Below are 19,621 nucleotides of genomic sequence, written 5' to 3'. Positions count from 1 at the left end.
GAAGGAGCCAGTGCCTTTTCCCCTCCCCTCCCCTCTAGCAGCCCCACTGACAAGCCCAACGATGGGCAAAAGCAGTTCGCAGAATCCAAGAAGGGAGAGTTTGGAGCCCAGAGACAACAGTTTAAAGCTTCTACTTTCCATTTAGTCTCTTCCCCTGCCTCAGAGATTATGGGAGCATCTGCTCTTACAGAGAGGCCGTGTGATCAAAGCAGTCTTTGAAATGGTGGAAGAGTGAGCCATCAAAGAGAGAAGACTGCTCTGGACCGTCCCCCAGACGCGAGGCAGACTCTTGGGAAGCAAGAAACAGATGCCTATTTCCTCTTCATTTGTTTGGTCTGGTGGGTTTTTACCTTGCTCCTTCATCTGCTGCGTGTTTTTCTGTCTTCTCATTTTGCTTATCCTACTGTGTTTGGGGTCTCCTTTTTGCAGGCTGCAGGTTCGTAGTTCCTGTTGTTTTTGGTGTCTGTCCCCAGTGGCTAAGGTTGGTCCAGTGGGTTGTGTAGGCTTCCTGGTGGAGGGGACTAGTGCCTGTGTTCTGGTGGATGAGGCTGGATCTTGTCTTTCTGGTGGGCAGGTCCACATCTGGTGGTGTGTTTTGGGGTGTCTGTGGCCTTATTATGATTTTAGGCAGCCTCTCTGCTAATGGGTGGGGTTGTGTTAGAGAAGAGCTAACACCTATCCTTCTCAAACTCTTCCAAAATATTGCAGAGGGAGGAACACTCCCCAACTCATTCTACGAGGCCACCATCACCCTGATACCAAAACCAGACAAAGATGTCACAAAGAAAGAAAACTACAGGCCAATATCACTGATGAACATAGATGCAAAAATCCTCAACAAAATACTAGCAAACAGAATTCAACAGCACATTAAAAGGATCATACACCATGATCAAGTGGGGTTTATTCCAGGAATGCAAGGATTCTTCAATATACGCAAATCAATCAATGTGATACACCATATTAACAAATTGAAGGAGAAAAACCATATGATCATCTCCATAGATGCAGAAAAGCTTTTGACAAAATTCAACACCCATTCATGATAAAAGCCCTGCAGAAAGTAGGAATAGAGGGAACTTTCCTCAACATAATAAAAGCCACATATGACAAACCCACAGCCAACATTGTCCTCAATGGTGTAAAACTGAAACCATTTCCACTAAGATCAGGAACAAGACAAGGTTGCCCACTCTCACCACTATTATTCAACATAGTTTTGGAAGTTTTAGCCACAGCAATCAGAGAAGAAAAAGAAATAAAAGGAATACAAATCGGAAAAGAAGAAGTAAAGCTGTCACTGTTTGCAGATGACATGATACTATACATAGGGAATCCTAAAGATGCTACCAGAAAACTACTAGAGCTAATCAATGAATTTGGTAAAGTAGCAGGATACAAAATTAATGCACAGAAATCTCTGGCATTCCTATACACTAATGATGAAAAATCTGAAAGTGAAATTAAGAAAACACTCCCATTTACCACTGCAACAAAAAGAATAAAATATCTAGGAATAAACCTACCTAAGGAGACAAAAGACCTCTATGCAGAAAATTATAAGACACTGATGAAAGAAATTAAAGATGATACAAATAGATGGAGAGATATACCATGTTCTTGCATTGGAAGAATCAATATTGTGAAAATGACTCTACTACCCAAAGCAATCTACAGATTCAATGCAATCCCTATCAAACTACCACTGGTGTTTTTCACAGAACTAGAACAAAAAATTTCACAATTTGTATGGAAACACAAAAGACCCCGAATAGCCAAAGCAATCTTGAGAACGAAAAATGGAGCTGGAGGAATCAGGCTCCCTGACTTCAGACTATATTACAAAGCTACAGTAATCAAGACAGTTTGGTACTGGCACAAAAACAGAAACATAGATCAATGGAACAGGATAGAAAGCCCAGAGATAAACCCACACACATATGGTCACCTTATCTTTGATAAAGGAGGCAAGTATATAGACTGGAGAAAAGACAGCCTCTTCAATAAGTGGTGCTGGGAAAACTGGACAGGTACATGTAAAAGAATGAAATTAGAACACTCCCTAACACCATACAGAAAAATAAACTCAAAATGGATTAAAGACATAAATGTAAGGCCAGACACCATCAAACTCTTAGAGGAAAACATAGGCAGAACACTCTATGACATAAATCACAGCAAGATCCTTTTTGACCCACCTCCTAGAGAAATGGAAATAAAAACACAACTAAATAAATGGGACCTAATGAAACTTAAAAGCTTTTGCACAGCAAAGGAAGCCATAAACAAGACCAAAAGACAACCCTCAGAATGGGAGAAAATATTTGCAAATGAAGCAACTGACAAAGGATTAATCTCCAAGATTTACAAGCAGCTCATGCAGCTCAATAACAGAAAAACAAACAACCCAATCCAAAAATGGGCAGAAGACCTAAACAGACATTTCTCCAAAGAAGATATACAGATTGCCAACATACACATGAAAGGATGCTCAACATCATTAATCATCAGAGAAATGCAAATCAAAACTACAATGAGATATCATCTCACACCAGTCAGAATGACCATCATCAAAAAAGCTAGAAACAATAGGTGCTGGAGAGGGTGTGGAGAAAAGGGAACACTCTTGCACTGTTGGTGGGAATGTAAATTGATACAGCCACTATGGAGAACAGTATGGAGGTTCCTTAAAAGACTAAAAATAGAACTACCATATGACCCAGCAATCCCACTACTGGGCATATACCCTGAGAAAACCATAATTCAAGAAGAGTCATGTACCAAAATGTTCATTGCAGCTCTATTTGCAATAGCCAGGACATGGAAGCATCCTAAGTGTCCATCATCGGATGAATGGATGGAGAAGATGTGGCGCATGTGTGCAGTGGAATATTACTCATCCATGAAAAGAAATGAAATGGAGGTATTTGTAGTGAGGTGGATGGAGTTAGAGTCTGTCATACAGAGTGAAGTAAGTCAGAAAGAGAAAAATACAGTATGCTAACACATATATATGGAATCTAAGAAAAAAAAAAAAGGTCATGAAGAACCTAGTGGCAAGACGGGAATAAAGACACAGACCTACTAGAGAATGGACTTGAGGATATGGGGAGGGGGAGGGGTAAGGTGTGACAGAGTGAGAGAGTGGCATGGACATATATACACTACCAAACGTAAAATAGATAGCTAGTGGGAAGCAGCCTCATAGCACAGGGAGATCAGCTCGGTGCTTTGTGACCACCTAGAGGGGTGGGATAGGGAGGGTGGGAGGGAGGGAGACGCAAGAGGGAAGAGATATGGGAACATATGTATATGTACAACTGATTCACTTTGTTATCAAGTAGAAACTAACACACCATTGTAAAGCAATTATACTCCAATAAAGATGTTAAAAAAAAAAAAAGAAACAGACGCGTGGCGTGTTAGGCTGTTGGTTCTGTTACAGAGTCCAAGCTTGTACTGCTCGCTGCACGACAGGCCAATAAATCAAGAGTTGTTGGGACAAGGAAGAGCGACTTTAGCTGGAAAGCCAGCAGGCCACGAGGATGGTGGACTTGGGTCCCAAAGAAGCATCTTGCCTGTGTTAGGATTAAGGTTTATTTTATAGTAAAAAGGGAGGGAGTAAAGTGAAACATTTCCTGGTTCCAGTCAGCCTCTGGAGAGGATGTGTTCATTTCTTCCTTCCTGTAGTCTTCACAGGTGGGCCAGGTCTGGATGTTTCCTGTGAGCTAAGCAAAGGTCTTTACGTTTAATGCTCACTACCTGGGAGTCAGGGCTCCCAGAGATGGGCCATTATGAATAATTTAAGCTTATAGGCAACATCCCTTTAGTGATTAACTTGTAATTGAATACAAAGTTTCTTCCCTATTAAAATTCCCCACTATCAATGTCCATTCCAGAATCTTGTGGGAAAAGGGATATAAACGGCTCTGGCTACTTCTTGCTGAACAGAGGCAACAAATATTCCTTAGAATCTCTAGTCAATCCTTTCTTTATGTACAACTCTTTGAAGCTGATGAAACCCCGCTTCTTCACAAAATAGCTATAAAGTCATTCAAAAGCCACTGTAAAACCATAAATAGCAATTGATCATTTCTAACCATTAAAAGGATGCCTTTTTACTTCAGCATCAACCAACAGGGATTACAATGCAGTTGAAAAGAAACTTGTTTACTGCTGTGATACACAATGATTTAAGGTAACTACTAAAATTATGACTGATTATCATTTTCCAGAATATACCAGAATTTTAGGAATTTCATGTAATTTCTAAAATGTGTATATTAATAACATTTACCCATATGATACAATCTAAGAAGTTTTATCACCACTTATTTGACAGTGCTTCCCATGTAGTTCAACATACTAAATAAGCCTAATTATTTTGATATTCCTCTCTCTGAGATGGAGAAAATAATTTGAGGTGTTCCAGGGACCCTTTGGAAAACCTCAAAGTTAGCTAGAGGTCAAATGAACTTCATTTAGAATTTGATTTTGGGGAATTTTGTCAAAAATATCAAAAAATTTTAACCAGTGATAATAAAAGATCTCAATGGTAAATACAGATCACTTAAAGAAACTCACGGGACTTCCCTGGTGGCGCAGTGGTTTAGAATCCACCTGCTAATGCAGGGGACACGGGTTTGAGCCCTGGTCTGGGAAGATCCCACATGCCGCGGAGCAACTAAGCCCATGTGCCACAACTACTGAGCCTGCACTCTAGAGTTCGCGAGCTACAACTACTGAGCCCGCATGCCACAACTAGTGAAGCCCGTGCACCTAGAGTCCATGCTCCACAACAAGAGAGGCCACCACAATGAGAAGCCCGCTCACCGCAAGGAAGAGTAGCCCCGCTCACCGCAACTAGAGAAAGCCCGCATGTAGCAACAAAGACCCAACACAGCCATAAATAAATAAATAAATAAATAAACAAACAAACAAACAATTAAAAAAAAAAAAGAAAGAAACTCACAATTACCCAAAGTAGTCTGGTATTTTAAGAAACCTTTGTCCTCTTAGAGAACCAAATTCAGGTTTAGTACCACTTTACCTTTAAAATTCATTTTCTTAATTAAGTTCAATCGTATCTTAGCCAATCCTGACCATGCACAAAACTCTTTCGCTGTTCCTCCTCCACAAACCTTCCACAATTTTTCTGTACCCATATTAATCTGTCCCTCACTTTCTTTTCCATTCATAAACAACCAGCTCTAGGACAAAACCACCTTCTTCCCTTTAATAAAATGCATTTTCATTCCTCATACCTTCTTTGCTGAAAACACACATCCTACATCTTTGCATATTGAAATTTTACCTTATAATTCTTAACCTTAAAACCTTCACCTCTAGTAAAAAACCAAGAAGCAAGTAATTGTAAACTGTGTGTTGTAACAGCATTTCCTGACTGACAAACTTACACTCTAGTTTTCCTCTCCTAAGAAGGCAAAGGTAGGTAAACTTAGACCTGCCCAGCAATTAATGTTCTAATATTTTATCCTATTTGAAATGACCCAGATATTCAATGAATTCTCTTCATTTAACTTAGTTTAGTTTCAAGTTACAGAAATCTGGAGAGACTATTTTAGATAGACATTCCCAAAATATAATTATTCCTATAGAGTTTACCTAAAACTCTTACCTCATTTATCTCTATTTTATTTACTTAAAAGCTTTGTCATATGGTTATTTTTCTTGCTGACAAACTTTGCAATAGAAATAATGTCATTTGATTTCTAGTAAACCTAGGTACAATAAAAGTATTATACTTAATGTTGATGACTCTAAAAACATGTCTATATTAATCAAACCAACAAGCTTAAGCTAACTTTAATACGAGATATTAATTCAATACTGAATATTTCCCAGGTCATGTGAACCCAAAATTCATTCTGGCCAGATTTTTATATCTGAGTATTTATTTAAATGCTTAATCTCCTTTAAGCCAATTAATTAGAGCTCTTTTACAAATTAATTTTGACAATGCCATACATCTATAACATGTACAAACACACAAACACAGGGACCTCAGAGTTCCCATTCCAAAATTTCAGCCATGAATCAGGTACAACAATCTGATCAGGTAAAACCCATCAGTTACAAAAGAGGTTCGATTCAAATTGGGTTTCTGGCAGATGGGACAAATCAAGGTCATCTGTCTAGATGGCTAAACCCTTTTTTACTAATATTTATGGAAAAGACACTTCTATTTCTATTTGTAGCTTTTGGTGATTTTAGGAACCAAGTAGAATCTTTCTTCTTCCTGGGAATGTCCCACTCTTGGACAAGAACAGACAGGTTTTGTTTTATTTCTGTTCCTTTCCTCCATTTGACATTAGTAAAAAAGTTGTAAATATCACAAAACTGATTTGACTGTAAATGGAGGAAGAGTATCAAACAAAATGAAACAAAAAACCCAAAGGACAAACAGAAAATCCTAAATAAACTCTCAAGTTTGGTCTTGGGGTTTTACATATACCAATGACACAGGAGACCCTAAATTACATAATTAACACAACAAGGACAGCAGTACATGGTGCACAGGGCCCCAAGATAACCCTGCCTAAACCCCTTGTGGAGATCCTAACAGGTACTGTGGCTACACATTGTTTCAATAAAATATCATCTTCCTTTCACCCAGGGGTTCACAGCTGTAATCAGATCACTTATCCAAAATGCACCTCAGAGGACTTTCTTTTGGGAGAGTTGAAACATTTCCCATTTTTAAAGACAGAAATTCAAGACAAACAAACTGCACACACAAATGATGGCGTCCAAAGAAACAAATGAACCGGTTCACAAATCAGGCAAAGGTCCAACAACTCTTTCCTCTCTCCAGCAGGTTACCCCACTCAAATACAAAACAAATTGGCTTATTCTGGAGAAAAAGCCCCAAACGGAGCAGAAATAAAGTTCCCGGCTGTACACGCCGGAGCGACTTACCCTACTGTAAGGAGCCCGTCGGCTCCCAAACGTCGATTCCTTGCTCCAACTGCCAAGCACGGGGGCAGCCAGGGCCGCTCTGGGGAGTTTTGCAGGGAAGATCCTCAAGACGAGTGGTCCCGGCAGCTGCTAGGGCCTTACCCGGACGTTCCCCCAAAGCGGGCTGGGAGCCACGAGCAGCAAGGCTCGGGGCTGGCTGCACCAAAGTTCGTCACCAAGTCCAAGCTGGCACTGCTCGCCACACAAAAGGCCAATAGATTGAGCAACTTTATTCAGAGCGCCAGCAGACCAAGACGGTGAACCATCTTGCCTGAGTTAGAACTCAAGCTTCTTTTTTACTAAAAGGGGAGGGAGTAAAGTCAAACACTTCCGGGTCCCCATCAGCCTCCAGAGGGGATGTGTTAATTTCTTCCTCCCTGCAGTCATTCACAGGTGGGCCTGGTCAGGATGCTTCCTGGGAGCTCAGCAAAGGTGTTTTAGCTTAATGCTCATTACGTGGGAGGCAGGGCTCCCAGAGATGGGCCATTATGTATAATTTAAGCTTATAGGCAAGGTCTCTTTAGTGATTACCTTGTAATAGAATACAAAGGTTATTCCCTATTACAGTTGGGCCGAAGAACCTCTCCTCTCCTCCAGGCTGACCCTGCCCTCCACATGAGGACCAGGTGGTACTGTGGCCCAGCCCCAGGCACCTGTGCAGGTGCAAGAGGCTGCAGCCTAGGGGCAGCTCCCTAGGGAGGTGAAGGTGAGAGGCAAGGGTCTGCTCAGTGATGCCTCAACCCTACATGTCAGGGGTGTCAGGAGGTAACAAGGGCTCCAGGAGCATCAAAGATGACACTTGCATCCAGATGAGGAGCTGGGGAAACTTGACCTGGAAAGGATGACATTTTCGGTGCCCTTAAAGGGCAACCGGGATGGGCTCTTGAGACAGAGAGATGGAGCGAAGGCAGGAGTGAAGGCATAGGGGCCAGAAAGCACAAGATTTGGCCAGAGAAAGAACTAGATGCGGGCTAGTTTGGACCCAAGGACAGCCTCATTCTTTTGTTATTATTATGATTAATAAGAAGAACTAATAGTTACAGAGAGCTCACTATGTGCCGGTCGCCGAGCTAAGGACTTTATGTTTTCTTGCTGGAACAATCCAGTGAGGTGGGTCCTGGTATTAGCACCTCTAGTTACAGATGAGGAGTGGGAGGCTCAGAGACATTAAGTAACTTGTCCAAGTTCACATACTAAGCGGTAGACCGCGCCCCCTGGGAGGACTTCAGCATCCACACTCTTCATCTCTCCGTTCAGGGTTCCCTGAGGAAAATCCCCACACTGACCGCTGCACGGAAGATTCAGGGATTCCCCAAGGACAAGCTTCCTCCTATCTCCATTCCATTCCCCAGAAATGCAGTGAGAACACTCATATTCCTAGTTCCTGAGACAGAAAGATACACCTATGGGGCCCCCTTAGGAGGTAAAAAATAATCAATGATAAAAACTCTGTCCACCTAGAAGATGGATATTGGGGTGAGGGTTGCCCAGAAAACTCTCCTTGTTACTTTATGCAAGTATTCCTTATTGTATGTCCACGGCCACTGTGGTGCTCCGATAGGGCTCTCCTGAGGTCTGAAGGGCAGATGGTGTTTTTTTAAACTTGAAAGGAGGGAGGTGGGAGCAGATGACTCAGGGGGAGTACTGGGAGGTGTTTCCAGATGTGCACTTCAAGTCAGCTGCATCATAAACAACAGTTAGAGTGTCCCTTATTTTTATTTTCATCTTTCTGAACATGTTGGGATCTCTGCTACTACAGAGCAGTGAGACGTGTGGCTTACATCTCCCCCTCTCCTTAATTTGGAGGGCGGCACCACACTTCAAGCAGTGGCGGCTCCACAGCTGTGAGACAGCTGTGTCCCTGTGGCTGATGGCTGTGGAAGTCAGTGGAAGATGCCAATGACTCCGTCACAGCAGAGAGGGCATGTGAGGGGAGCCTAAGCTGGGCCCAGGTGAGCTGCTGTATTGTGGGAGGAGGACGGTCATTCTTGACCACAGACTGGGTCTTTGCAGGTCATATACCCTCTTCCCATCCACCCCTCACAGGGACTTGCTCCCTCTCTCCCACCCACCTTGATCATCGTGGCCGTGGTGAGCCTGTCTCCCTCTTAGGAGAAACGGAGACCAAGAGGAAACTGCTAAAGCAACAGCTGCAGAGCAATAGGCCCCCAGAGTCTTGCCTTGAATTTGCCCTGCCGTGTCCCTGCTGTGCAAAGAGAAACCTGGGAAAGCCTGAGGCCCCGGCTCCATGCATCCGTCAGGTCCTGGAGGTGAGGTCTGGCCACAGCTGGCCCCTGGTCTTCTCTGTCAGAGGCTCCCCCACCAAGGCCAGCTTTGCCATCTCGCCATTGGATTAAATAAGATGCCGCTTGCTAGCACCTGGAGTCTAGAGGTGCCAGCAGGTCATGCCAAGGAAGCAGGGGCTGGGCGTGAAGGCCAAACCGCCCCTGCGCAAGCGAGGAGGACTGCGGGCAGCAGGCACAAGGGGGCCTGTCCACAGGGGGCAGCTGCTACTCAGCCTGGATTCCATGGCCTGTGGGCAGTGCGGGACCAGAGCAGATCTTCCCCTTTTGCAAGACAAGCTGGAAATCTGGAACTCCACGTGAAATTTCCCAACTCTAGGAGGTTGGCTCAGAGTGTTATGAGATGTGGGTCAACAGCTGTACACACTCACTTTTCAACCTCTGCCTCATATCCTGCTCTTCTATGGAGAAAAGAGTATAAAACCTATGGAGTTTTTGCAAGTTTCAACAGGTACACTGACATTTATGGATGTAATGCAATTCCTAATGCCCCTTCAAACTTTCCGTATCTTTTCAAATTATGGTTTTCTCTGGATATATACCCAGGAGTGGGATTGCAGGATCATATGATAGCTGTATTTTTAGTTTTTTAAGGAACCTCCATACTGTTTTCCATAGTGGCTGCACAAATTTACATTCCCACTAACAGTGTAGGAGGGTTCCTTTTTTCTCCACATTCCACTCCTGGGCATATATCCGGAGAAAACCATATTTTGAAAAGATACATGCACCCCAGTGTTCATGGCAGCACTATTTACAATAGCCAAGACATTGGAAGCAACCTGAATGTCCATTGACAGAGGAATGGATAAAGAAGTGGTACATATATACAATGGAATACTACTCAGCCATAAAAAAGAATGAAATATTGCCATTTGAAGCAACATGGATGGACCTAGAGATTATCATACTAAATTAAGTAAGCCAGACAAAGACAAATGATATGCTTATACGTGGAATCTAAAAAATAATGATACAGATGAACTTATATACAAAACAGAAATAGACCCGCAGAGATAGAAAACAAACTTATGGTTACCAAAGGGGAAAGCAGGGGGAGGGAAAAATTAGGAGTTTGGGAGTAACATATACACACTACTATATATATAAAATAGATAACCAACAAGGACCTACTGTATAGCATGGGGAACTATACTGAATATTTTGTAATAACCTATAAGGGAAAAGAATCTGAAAAAGAATATATATATATAACTGAATCACTTTGCTATACACTTGAAACTAACACAACATGGTAAATCAACTATACTTCAATTTAAAAAAAAGAAACCAACCTTCCGTTTCCTTCCATTTGTCCACAAAATCTGGTTTCTGGAATCCGAGCTGAAAGACACTTTCTTAGCAGAAGCCGATCACACCAACCACTCCTAAGGTTAGTTGTGCTATGGTCTACATAGCAAGAGGTCCTGTGCCCGTGGCCTCATGAAGTAGACAGTACTTCCATTTATTGGCTGCATGACCTAAGGCAGCTTTTCTGTGCCTTGGTCTTCTCATCTATAAAATGGACGTACTAAAAGCGCCCACTCAAAAGGCTGTTGTTAAAGACTCAATGAGTTATCATATGCAGGTACTTGAAACAGCGTCTTGCGCACAGCATGTGTTAGATTTATTTTTCTCCAGAACATTCCAACCTGTGAGGTCTCCAGCCAGGGGCCAGGTGCCTATTGAGGACACCAACCCTTTGCTTCCAGGGAAACAGGGGGACAGCAGGGCCAGACCTAGACTCAGTTTTGCCCCGCACAATCACCAAGTGTGGAGGCAGAGGAGAAAGGTATCCACACACCTTGTACTACTGAGAACTTCCTCTTCCTCTCCTCAGATGAAGTATGAAGTCCTGAGCTGGTGGATGACTTAGAAATACAAAGTACAAGAGGATTTAGTCATTCTTCAGATGTCTGATCCCGTTTCCTCCTAAAACATGGAAGGCCAAGCCGTTATAATAGGGTTCAGATCGGCCCTAGGGGCCAAGTCATGCTTGAGCCAAAACATAACAAAAAGCCAGCCATCAATCTAATTCTCCATATCAGTATTCTATTTCCAACCAGATTATCAAGGAACGCTTGCTGAGCACCCACTATAATCAGAGTACTGTTCTCAGCTGCTGGGAACTGTAAAGAAAATAATGGTACCTGGTTCTGCAAAAGCTTATTCATTCCCGGAGTTAACAAATATTTGTTAAATTCTCACTTTGTACCAGGCACTAGGGAAAGATTAAAGCCTGCCTTCTGGAGCACGTGATGTTGGGAGATGGAGCGGGGCAGATAACAAACAAAGAGCTACGTAAATTCAATAGTAGGTCAGTTGGTAATAAGCTATACAGAGAAAATACAGCAGAGCAGGGGAGTGTCTGAATGGAGGGTGTGTAGTACAGAACAGTCAGAGAGGGTAGAGTTGGCATTCGTGAGCCTGATGGTGCAGACACTGTCTGAGCCCCAGTTAGCCTTGCTCAGAGCTGCTGTGGTGGTGGAGAGGGGTGAGGGAGCCTTCAGCAGAGGTGGGCAGACCACCAGGCCATGGAGCAGAATGGATAAAGGAAAGAGACTCAGGGGGCTGCAGCCTGTGAGAGCCAATGGGAAGGTACCAGGTGCTCCTAGGAGCATCACTTGAGTCAAAGAAAGAGACCACAAATTCAACGGCCACAGACCTCTGCCTTTGGGTTAGCAAAGCACCTGGGGGCCAAGCGGGAAGGGGACACTGAACTGGAGTCTAGCAAATGCCAGCCCGGTCCCCCCAGGAACCGGTACAAAGCTAGGTACCCCTCTCCCTCCTAGTTTCCTAAGGGCCTTGAAGCCACCTGACCTTCCCTCCCCATCCACCTGGGCCCCCTTAGGGAAAGGCAGGGCAGGGGGAGGAAGCCACTGGAGAGGAGAGGATGTTATTATCCAAGAGGACTGGACACTACCCAGAGGAGCTGTTTAATTCATCCAGCTGGACAATGCTTTACTCAGGCTGGATAACTGTTTCTTGCTACCCAGTAGGTGAGAGTCCAAGGCAAGTTCAGATCGACTAGAGATGGAGAAATTACATTTCCGCTGCTTAGGAGGAGGAGGGAAGGAGGGAGGGAGGAAAAGTGCAGACAGTGAATGCAGAAACTCTTTTGAGTTTTGCTGAAAACATGGAAATGATCCAGAAGAGGGAGAAAACTTGATGATGCAAGAGAGAGAGACACTTTGTAAAGTGACTTCTAGAATTTCGAGGAAGCGAATGAAGTGCTGAGGGGCAGAGTTGACTTCAGGCACAAGTACCATCCACTCATTCATCTGTCCAGGGGGTGGATGAGGGGTGGTGGTGGTGATGGGAGCATGGAGTTCTCTTCCAGCTGTCTCTATTCTTTCCAGGAAATAGAATGCAAGGTCACCACCTGAGAGTGAGGATGGGGAGGAGGTCTTGGGGATTAAGGAGCGAGGAGGATGTACAAAAGAGTGGTTTGGAGGGCGAGAGAGCGAATTAAATAGGATAAGTATGAGGATGGTGGGAGAAAAGTAAGCATCCAGCTAGAGGTTGTGAATTTCAAGTGAAACAACTCAAGGTACTTGGGAGCCCGCACAGAGTAAGCAGAGGGTTCCATTTAACCAGGGTTATGGTTGTGCGCTCGTAAGGAGACAAGTATGACAACAGAGAAAAGAGCACGGGAATTGAGGGTGTTTTCCTGGGGGCGATTAGTATTGCTCTCGGAGTTTAAATCCATTAAAGTGGGGAAGCGTGGACTTGAGGCAGGTGAGGGACAAGGAAAAGGTAGGAGGAGAAGCCGAATGGAGGTCCCAGTGCGGCTGAAGGATTGTAGGAGTTGAGGTATTAGAGAAAGGGAGCTAGAAAGACAGGGGGTGGAGGTCAGAATTTGGGAGGGCTGAAATTGAGATGAAGGCGAGCTCCCAGGTCCTGGTAATGATAAGGTGTAAGGGATGCACACAGGAACCGCTGCCTGAGATGGGGTGGAGGACAAGACCATTGATAGAAAGGAGAGGCAGGGGAATTGTGCAGGGGTGTGAATTTTAGGAGGAGTGCTTGAGAGAGTGAAGGTCAGGCACCAAAATTCTCAAGAATGAGGGTGAGCGATGGGGGAGGGGGCTGCAGAGGGCAGAGTGTGAGGAAGTTAGATTCAAAGGTAGGTTTTAGGATGGCTGGGAAGAGCAATGATGAGGAAGGTGACAGGTACCCCTCCTTGAAGCCCACTGTCTCTGCCTGTGACAGAGGACCACGGGGAACGAGGGGATGCGAGGCACTAGAGCAAAGCCTGGTTTCAGTTCCAGAAAGAGGAAGGGAACCTTGGGAAAAGAAGTTGCGGATTTAAACCACAGTAGGATGGATGGAAAAACCACTAGAGAAGTGTCCATCCATGAAGAGATTAAAAAAACTCAGTTCTAAGGACTTGAAGATTAAATGGAAAGCACAGCACCAAATACATCCTGAGCTCTCAGTGTCAGCTATTGTCATTAGGACCACAATGAATTGATTCATAAACCAGTTTTTAGTCTTTTCCCCAGAATTTTAGTTCTTTCTGGTGTTGGCCAATACTCTGCTTTATTACATTTATAGCATATTTTGTACACAGGAACAAAATAGCAGACGTTTAAGTACTCAGAGGTAAACGTAAATACTTCAGCCTTGTTCTTTAAAATGAATAGACGTGGTCATATCCATAGATTTCAGAGTCATAGACATCGTTGAAGTTACTCGGTCAACTCCATCACCGCTTGAAAATTTACGGAAGAGGAGAACTGGCTGGGCAAGGCTGGGACTGATCCGAGATGATTCGGTTGTAGAGCCACGACCAGAACCCGGGAGGGGCTCTAGATTCTGGTCTAGGCTCCTCTCCTATTATTAGTATTGCGGCACCTTCCCAAACCGTCAAGACGCAGCCACCAGCCGAGGTCCCTCAGAAGGTCCCCCTCTGAACCCAACCTACAAAAGAGCCCACGCTCCGCTGGGTCCAGTAACCAACCTCGCTGGGGTTCAGGAATCGCTTCCCGCGTCTGGGCGGGGCTCGTCCGCGGCGGCCGCCTCCCGCGTTCAGTTGGTGGGGAGGGAAGCGCCTGGAAGGCGTGGAATACCACGGGCCTGGGAGCGGGAGCGGGGCCGGGGCAGGCCGGGCGGTGGCTGGGGGCGGGGACTGCGCGCCGCCGGGTTGGCAGCCCTCAAGGCGGACCCTGCAGAGCCGCGTTCCCGCGCGCGATGCCGCCGGGCTCGGGCTGTGCGGGCTGCAGGGGTTTGGCGCGCCCAGCGCGCACCGGCCGCCGAAGGAAGCGCTTTGGCCGCGGGACCAGGCGCTAGGCTCCTGGCCCGGCCCGGGGGCGCGGCGCGCCCATGGGCAGCGCCGAGAACCGCAGCGACGGCTCGGAGGGCGCGGGGGAGCCGCCGTGGGCCGAGCTGCTGCCTTGCGACGAGCGCCGTCGCTCGCCCTTCCCCCTGGGGGCGCTGGTGCCAGTGACCGCCGTGTGCCTGGGCCTGTTCGCCGTCGGGGTGAGGGGCAACGCGATGACGGTGCTGCTGATCGGGCGCTACCGGGACATGCGGACCACCACCAACTTGTACCTGGACAGCATGGCCGTGTCCGACCTGCTCTTCTTTCTCGGGCTCCCCTTCGACCTGTACCGCCTCTGGCGCTCCCGGCCCTGGGTGTTCGGGACGCTGCTCTGCCGCCTCTCGCTCTACGTGGGCGAGGGCTGCACCTACGCCACGCTGCTGCACATGACGGCGCTCAGCCTCGAGCGCTACCTCGCCATCTGTCGCCCGCTCTGGGCCCGCGTCCTCGTCACCCGCCGCCGCGTCCGCGCGCTCATGGCCGCGCTCTGGGCCGTGGCGCTGCTCTCCGCCGGGCCCTTCTTCTTTCTGGTGGGCGTCGAGCAGGACCCCGGCCGCTACGCGGTCCAGGACCTTAACGGCACCGCGCAGCTCGCCCCCTCGCCCCGCGCCTCGCCGCCACCGCCACTCCTCGGGTCCTCGCGGGCTCCACCGCTGTCCCCGCCGTCGGGGCCCGAGGCGGCGGCGGCCGCGGCGCTGTTCAGCCGGGAGTGCCGGCCGAGTCCGGCGCAGCGGGGCGCGCTGCGCGTCATGCAATGGGTCACCATCGCCTACTTCTTCCTGCCCTTCCTGTGCCTCAGCGTCCTCTACGGGCTCATCGGGCGGGAGCTGTGGAGGAGCCGCGGGCCGCTGCGAGGCCCGGCCACCTCCACTCGGGAGAAGGGACACCAGCAGACGGTCCGCGTCCTGCGTAAGTGGCGCCGCCTCTGTTCCAAACACCCCAACCCACGGTCCAGGCTGTGTCCCCTTCCCCTGGTCTCCCAGCCCTCGGCACCTCTTCTGGCCACGTTTCATTCTGTCATTCTACCCCAGCTTCCACCTGCTTCTCCTTCTAGTCTACAGAGAAAACCATCTCCCGTTCTCCAGGGGCTCTGGGTCACTCCAGGCGTCCCTTGAGAGTGGGATATCCGGGTCCTGTAAACAGCAATTATTTTCCAAAGCCTCTGTGATCAGCGAGCTGGGCTGATCCAAGATGGATAATCGCAGGCTCTTAAGCCAACTGCCTGTCTCTGTTTGATGCTGCAGATGTGGAATTACAGAACCTTGGAGAAGACAGGATAGATCACGTTAAGATAAAGTTTTTTTTTTTTTTAATAAATTTATTTATTTATTTATTTATGGCTGTGTTGGGCCTTCGTTTCTGTGCAAGGGCTTTCTCTAGTTGCGGCAAGCGGGGGCCCCTCTTCATCGCGGTGCGCGGGCCTCTCACCATCGCGGCCTCTCTTGTTTCGGAGCACAGGCTCCAGACACGCAGGCTCAGTAGTTGTGGCACACGGGCTTAGTTGCTCCGCGGCATGTGGGATCTTCCCAGACCAGTGCTCGAACCTGTGTTCCCTGCATTGGCAGGCAGATTCTCAACCACTGTGCCACCAGGGAAGCCCCCAAGATAAAGTTTCTTTACTTAATGTTATGTTATCCTGAAGACTAAAGTGAATCATGCCCATATCAAAAATAAATAAATAAATAAAGATTGTGCAGACTTGTTGCAGAGTTCTTTTCAACCGAAAACAGAGAACATGTCTCCGAAGTGGGTTTGTGGAAGGAAGCCTGCCAGAACAGCTTGTTAGTAGAAATCGCTCCTTCTGGTTTATGTCAGGCCTTGATAGTAAATGTATGAGCCGAATATTCAGTTTTAAAGCTAGTATCGATGCTGTCTGCAACCTGGTAGTTTTTCTGGGGTGGGGATTTGGCTAGGCAAGAGTTTTATTTATTTTGCTGTTACTTATTACTTCAGATGGTTTCCTGGGGATGCTTATTTGTTTTCGGATGCTTTAGCTAATTCTGGTGCCTATGTCTTGTTTTGCAGTGGTGGTGGTTCTGGCGTTTATAGTTTGCTGGCTGCCTTTCCACGTTGGCAGAATCATTTACATAAATACCAAAGATTCCCGGATGATGTACTTCTCTCAGTACTTTAACGTTGTTGCCCTGCAACTTCTCTCTCTGAGCGCACCCCATACTCTACAACCTCATTTCAAAGAAGTATAGAGCAGCGGCCTGGAAACTGCTGCTAGCCAGGCGGTCCAGACAGAGAGGTTTCTGCAGAAGCAGGGAGGCTGAAGCGGACCCTGGAGGAGACACGGTTGGCTGCACCGAGACCAGCGCTAATGTACAGACACGGGCAACCAGCATGGCCAAACACAGCGCCTCATCCCACAGCTCTGGGACTTAAGGGAAAACAGGTCTGCAGGGAGAAAAGAACTGCGAGCGGGGAACCGATGCTGTTAGGGAGAATTAGAAAGAGTGGCTGACATTTTGCAAGTTGGTCAGCAACTTAGCATGATTTTTTTTTTTTTAAACAAAGGTATGAAATGTAACTGTACCAGTCTCTCTGGTTTTCCTTTCATGTACCCCCTTGGGGACGTTCATTTTATCCTCCTGAAATCCCACATCACAAAATGTTCTCTGGGGAGGTTTTGTAAGTCCTCATTCTTCGGCTCTGGGGAAATATGACCACTCATTTTCCAGCTAACAAGTGATCCAGAGAGATGCTGCCGTAAAAATTGTCACCTGTGAGGTCAGAGGTGTATTTTGTTTTATGTTTTGGATACAAATGTGATGGTGCATCTACAAGGAATCCAGGATAATGAGACTTTTAATCCAAGAAATTACTTAATGCTTATATATGGCAGCAAAAAATGTTTAGAAACAAGTGAAAGGAATTCTGGGTAGAGCCCAGTGTTCAGGGGTCCCGCCTCTCTCAGGCTCAGAGCAAATCATTAAGTTTAGGCACAGTACCCTCTTTCAGAACCTGGGTACTGAAGTCTGAGGGCAGGGGCTGCAGCAGGATGTGGCTTCCACAAAGTGACTGTTGATCACATTGATAAGAGCTTTAGTACGCCTTATTCGCCTCAGCTTGGTGGGATAAGCAATGATGGAACCAAGTCTGGGGTCTGAGTCTGAACTCTTAAGAGCCTTACCCACTCCCACCCCGATAAGCTGCACTAACAGAAAAAACGAGAGTCAATGGATGTACTCAAGGGTGAGAGAGACTGTACTGGACATTCTGGCCAACAACTCTGTAACTTTGTTTTAGTTTTTACAGCTTAAATCATAAACCTGTTTTTGGAGGGCTGCTGCTGCCTTGCTGAACTCCAAAGGGCCTCAGTCAAGCCAGGGTCTTATGAATGGTGCCCCCTGGAGGTAGGCAGGATACAACTAGGTCAGTTGTAAACTACAAATGGTGACCCCATAAACAAGGGTCCGCTCCACATGCTGACAAGGTCCTGTTGCTTTTTCATGTGATTGACTATGTACAGTGATGCCTTCAAGTCCCCTTGAAGTGTCCTAACACCCTGGCCCTTCCCTCAACTGGTGTGGCAGTGAAGAAGTCCCCCGTCTACACCGTGTTTCTTCCAACTTGGGGCAGTGGTCCCTAAACTGTGTTCTGCAGATTTTCAGGGAGTATTTGAAAAAAGGATTCTGTGGTCAAATATGGCAGAAGAACAGTGCATGCTGTACCCACCTTCCCAAGAGTCACAACACAAAATATCCCATCAGAGGCTCTGAGAAGTTGTTGCTGGGGACACTGATGGAGGGTCTCACGGTGCAGGTGCCAGCCTTCTGCCACAGCCACTCCCCTGCTTGGTGGCACTAAGTGGGGACGTGCTGGAGATGCAACCACAGTCTTTCTTCTCTCGGGAGTTCCTCGCTGGGACAGTCAGAAGCGGCTTCTTCCCTGTAGAAAATCATGGCTAAGAAACTTACTGATACGTTATTTGCAGTATAATATTTTAGATATAGAAGCAAAGACCTCTCCTTTGAGTTTTCTCATTCAGATTCTAGAAAAGAGGGATTTGCATCACACTTTCCTGTGACCTAGGTGTGTTCCCAGGTGTGGGCATGAGGAGGATCATCCTTTCTTGCCACTGGGTCCCTGAGATGGAGTATCTGGTTCCATCCCTCCTGTGGATCGCTGTGCACCTGTTTTCAGAATGCCGATCTTACCCATTAGTGGATTGTGAGATGAGTGGAGAGTGTCACATGTTTCTCTATTGGGTTGCGAATAGAATAGAGAATCAGTGCATCACGTGTAGTAAGGCTAACTGTTGTGTTGTGAAACTTTTGTTTCAATTATATATTGGTGGGTATCTTTCATGGTTCATAAAATAAAATGTATTCTCATCGTGGGTCATGGTCAAAAATATTTGAAAAGCTGTTCTAAGGTCTAAAATTGTTCTCTACCACAGAAGAAAGTGTCCTCTGGTGTTGACAACTGGCTATAAAGGGGAGGGGCGTCCTGGGAAGACTCGGGGTGGCCAAGTCAAGGATCACTGGAGAGGGATGGCCGGGCTGTGGGCCTCCCTCCGCCCTGGGGATGGTATCCTGGGTGCTGTGTCTGGGACCTCTCGCTGCCCTCGGACGAAGATGTGTGCTGGGTCCCTGCAGGGCTCCTTCTGTAGGCCAAGTCGCTTTTTTTAGGTGAGGCACCAACCTTGGGGAAGGGTTTGTGTTTCATTCATTCACTCCACAAATATTCACCAAGCAACTGCTAAGTGCTAGACGTGTATGTCAAAATACTCTAGAAACATTAGTCCATGTCATGATGTTGAAATCAATCAACTTTTTAATGGCCTTTTTTGCCTTGAAATGTGTGATTGTTCATCTAGACTAACCTCAGATTCAGTTCACAGGCCAATAAAAGCACTCACATCGGATAGACCTGCAGAATTTCAGGTTAGTGTCATCTACACGACTTCCCTCCACCTTTCTACAGGAGACTTTTCCACTTTTGAAGCAATTGCACAGCACCTCCGAGGACCCAGGAGTCCAGGGGACATGAGAGCAATGTGTTGATGATG

The 19,621-nt window shown here is 46.6% G+C and overlaps 1 protein-coding gene across 1 annotated transcript; it reads left to right on the top strand.

The window, feature by feature from the left end:
- Positions 1 to 14,606: 14,606 nt before the first annotated feature.
- On the top strand, positions 14,607 to 16,992 carry MLNR (motilin receptor). Its single transcript, XM_068526511.1, is given in 3 exon segments — positions 14,607 to 15,513; positions 16,630 to 16,771; positions 16,773 to 16,992. Coding segments are annotated over 3 exon segments (1,269 nt in total).
- The last annotated feature ends 2,629 nt before the right edge of the window (positions 16,993 to 19,621 follow it).

Source organism: Eschrichtius robustus, chromosome 18 (assembly GCF_028021215.1).
Source record: "Eschrichtius robustus isolate mEscRob2 chromosome 18, mEscRob2.pri, whole genome shotgun sequence".
NCBI lineage: Eukaryota > Metazoa > Chordata > Mammalia > Artiodactyla > Eschrichtiidae > Eschrichtius > Eschrichtius robustus.
This window is presented reverse-complemented; position numbering and strand designations above follow the sequence as displayed.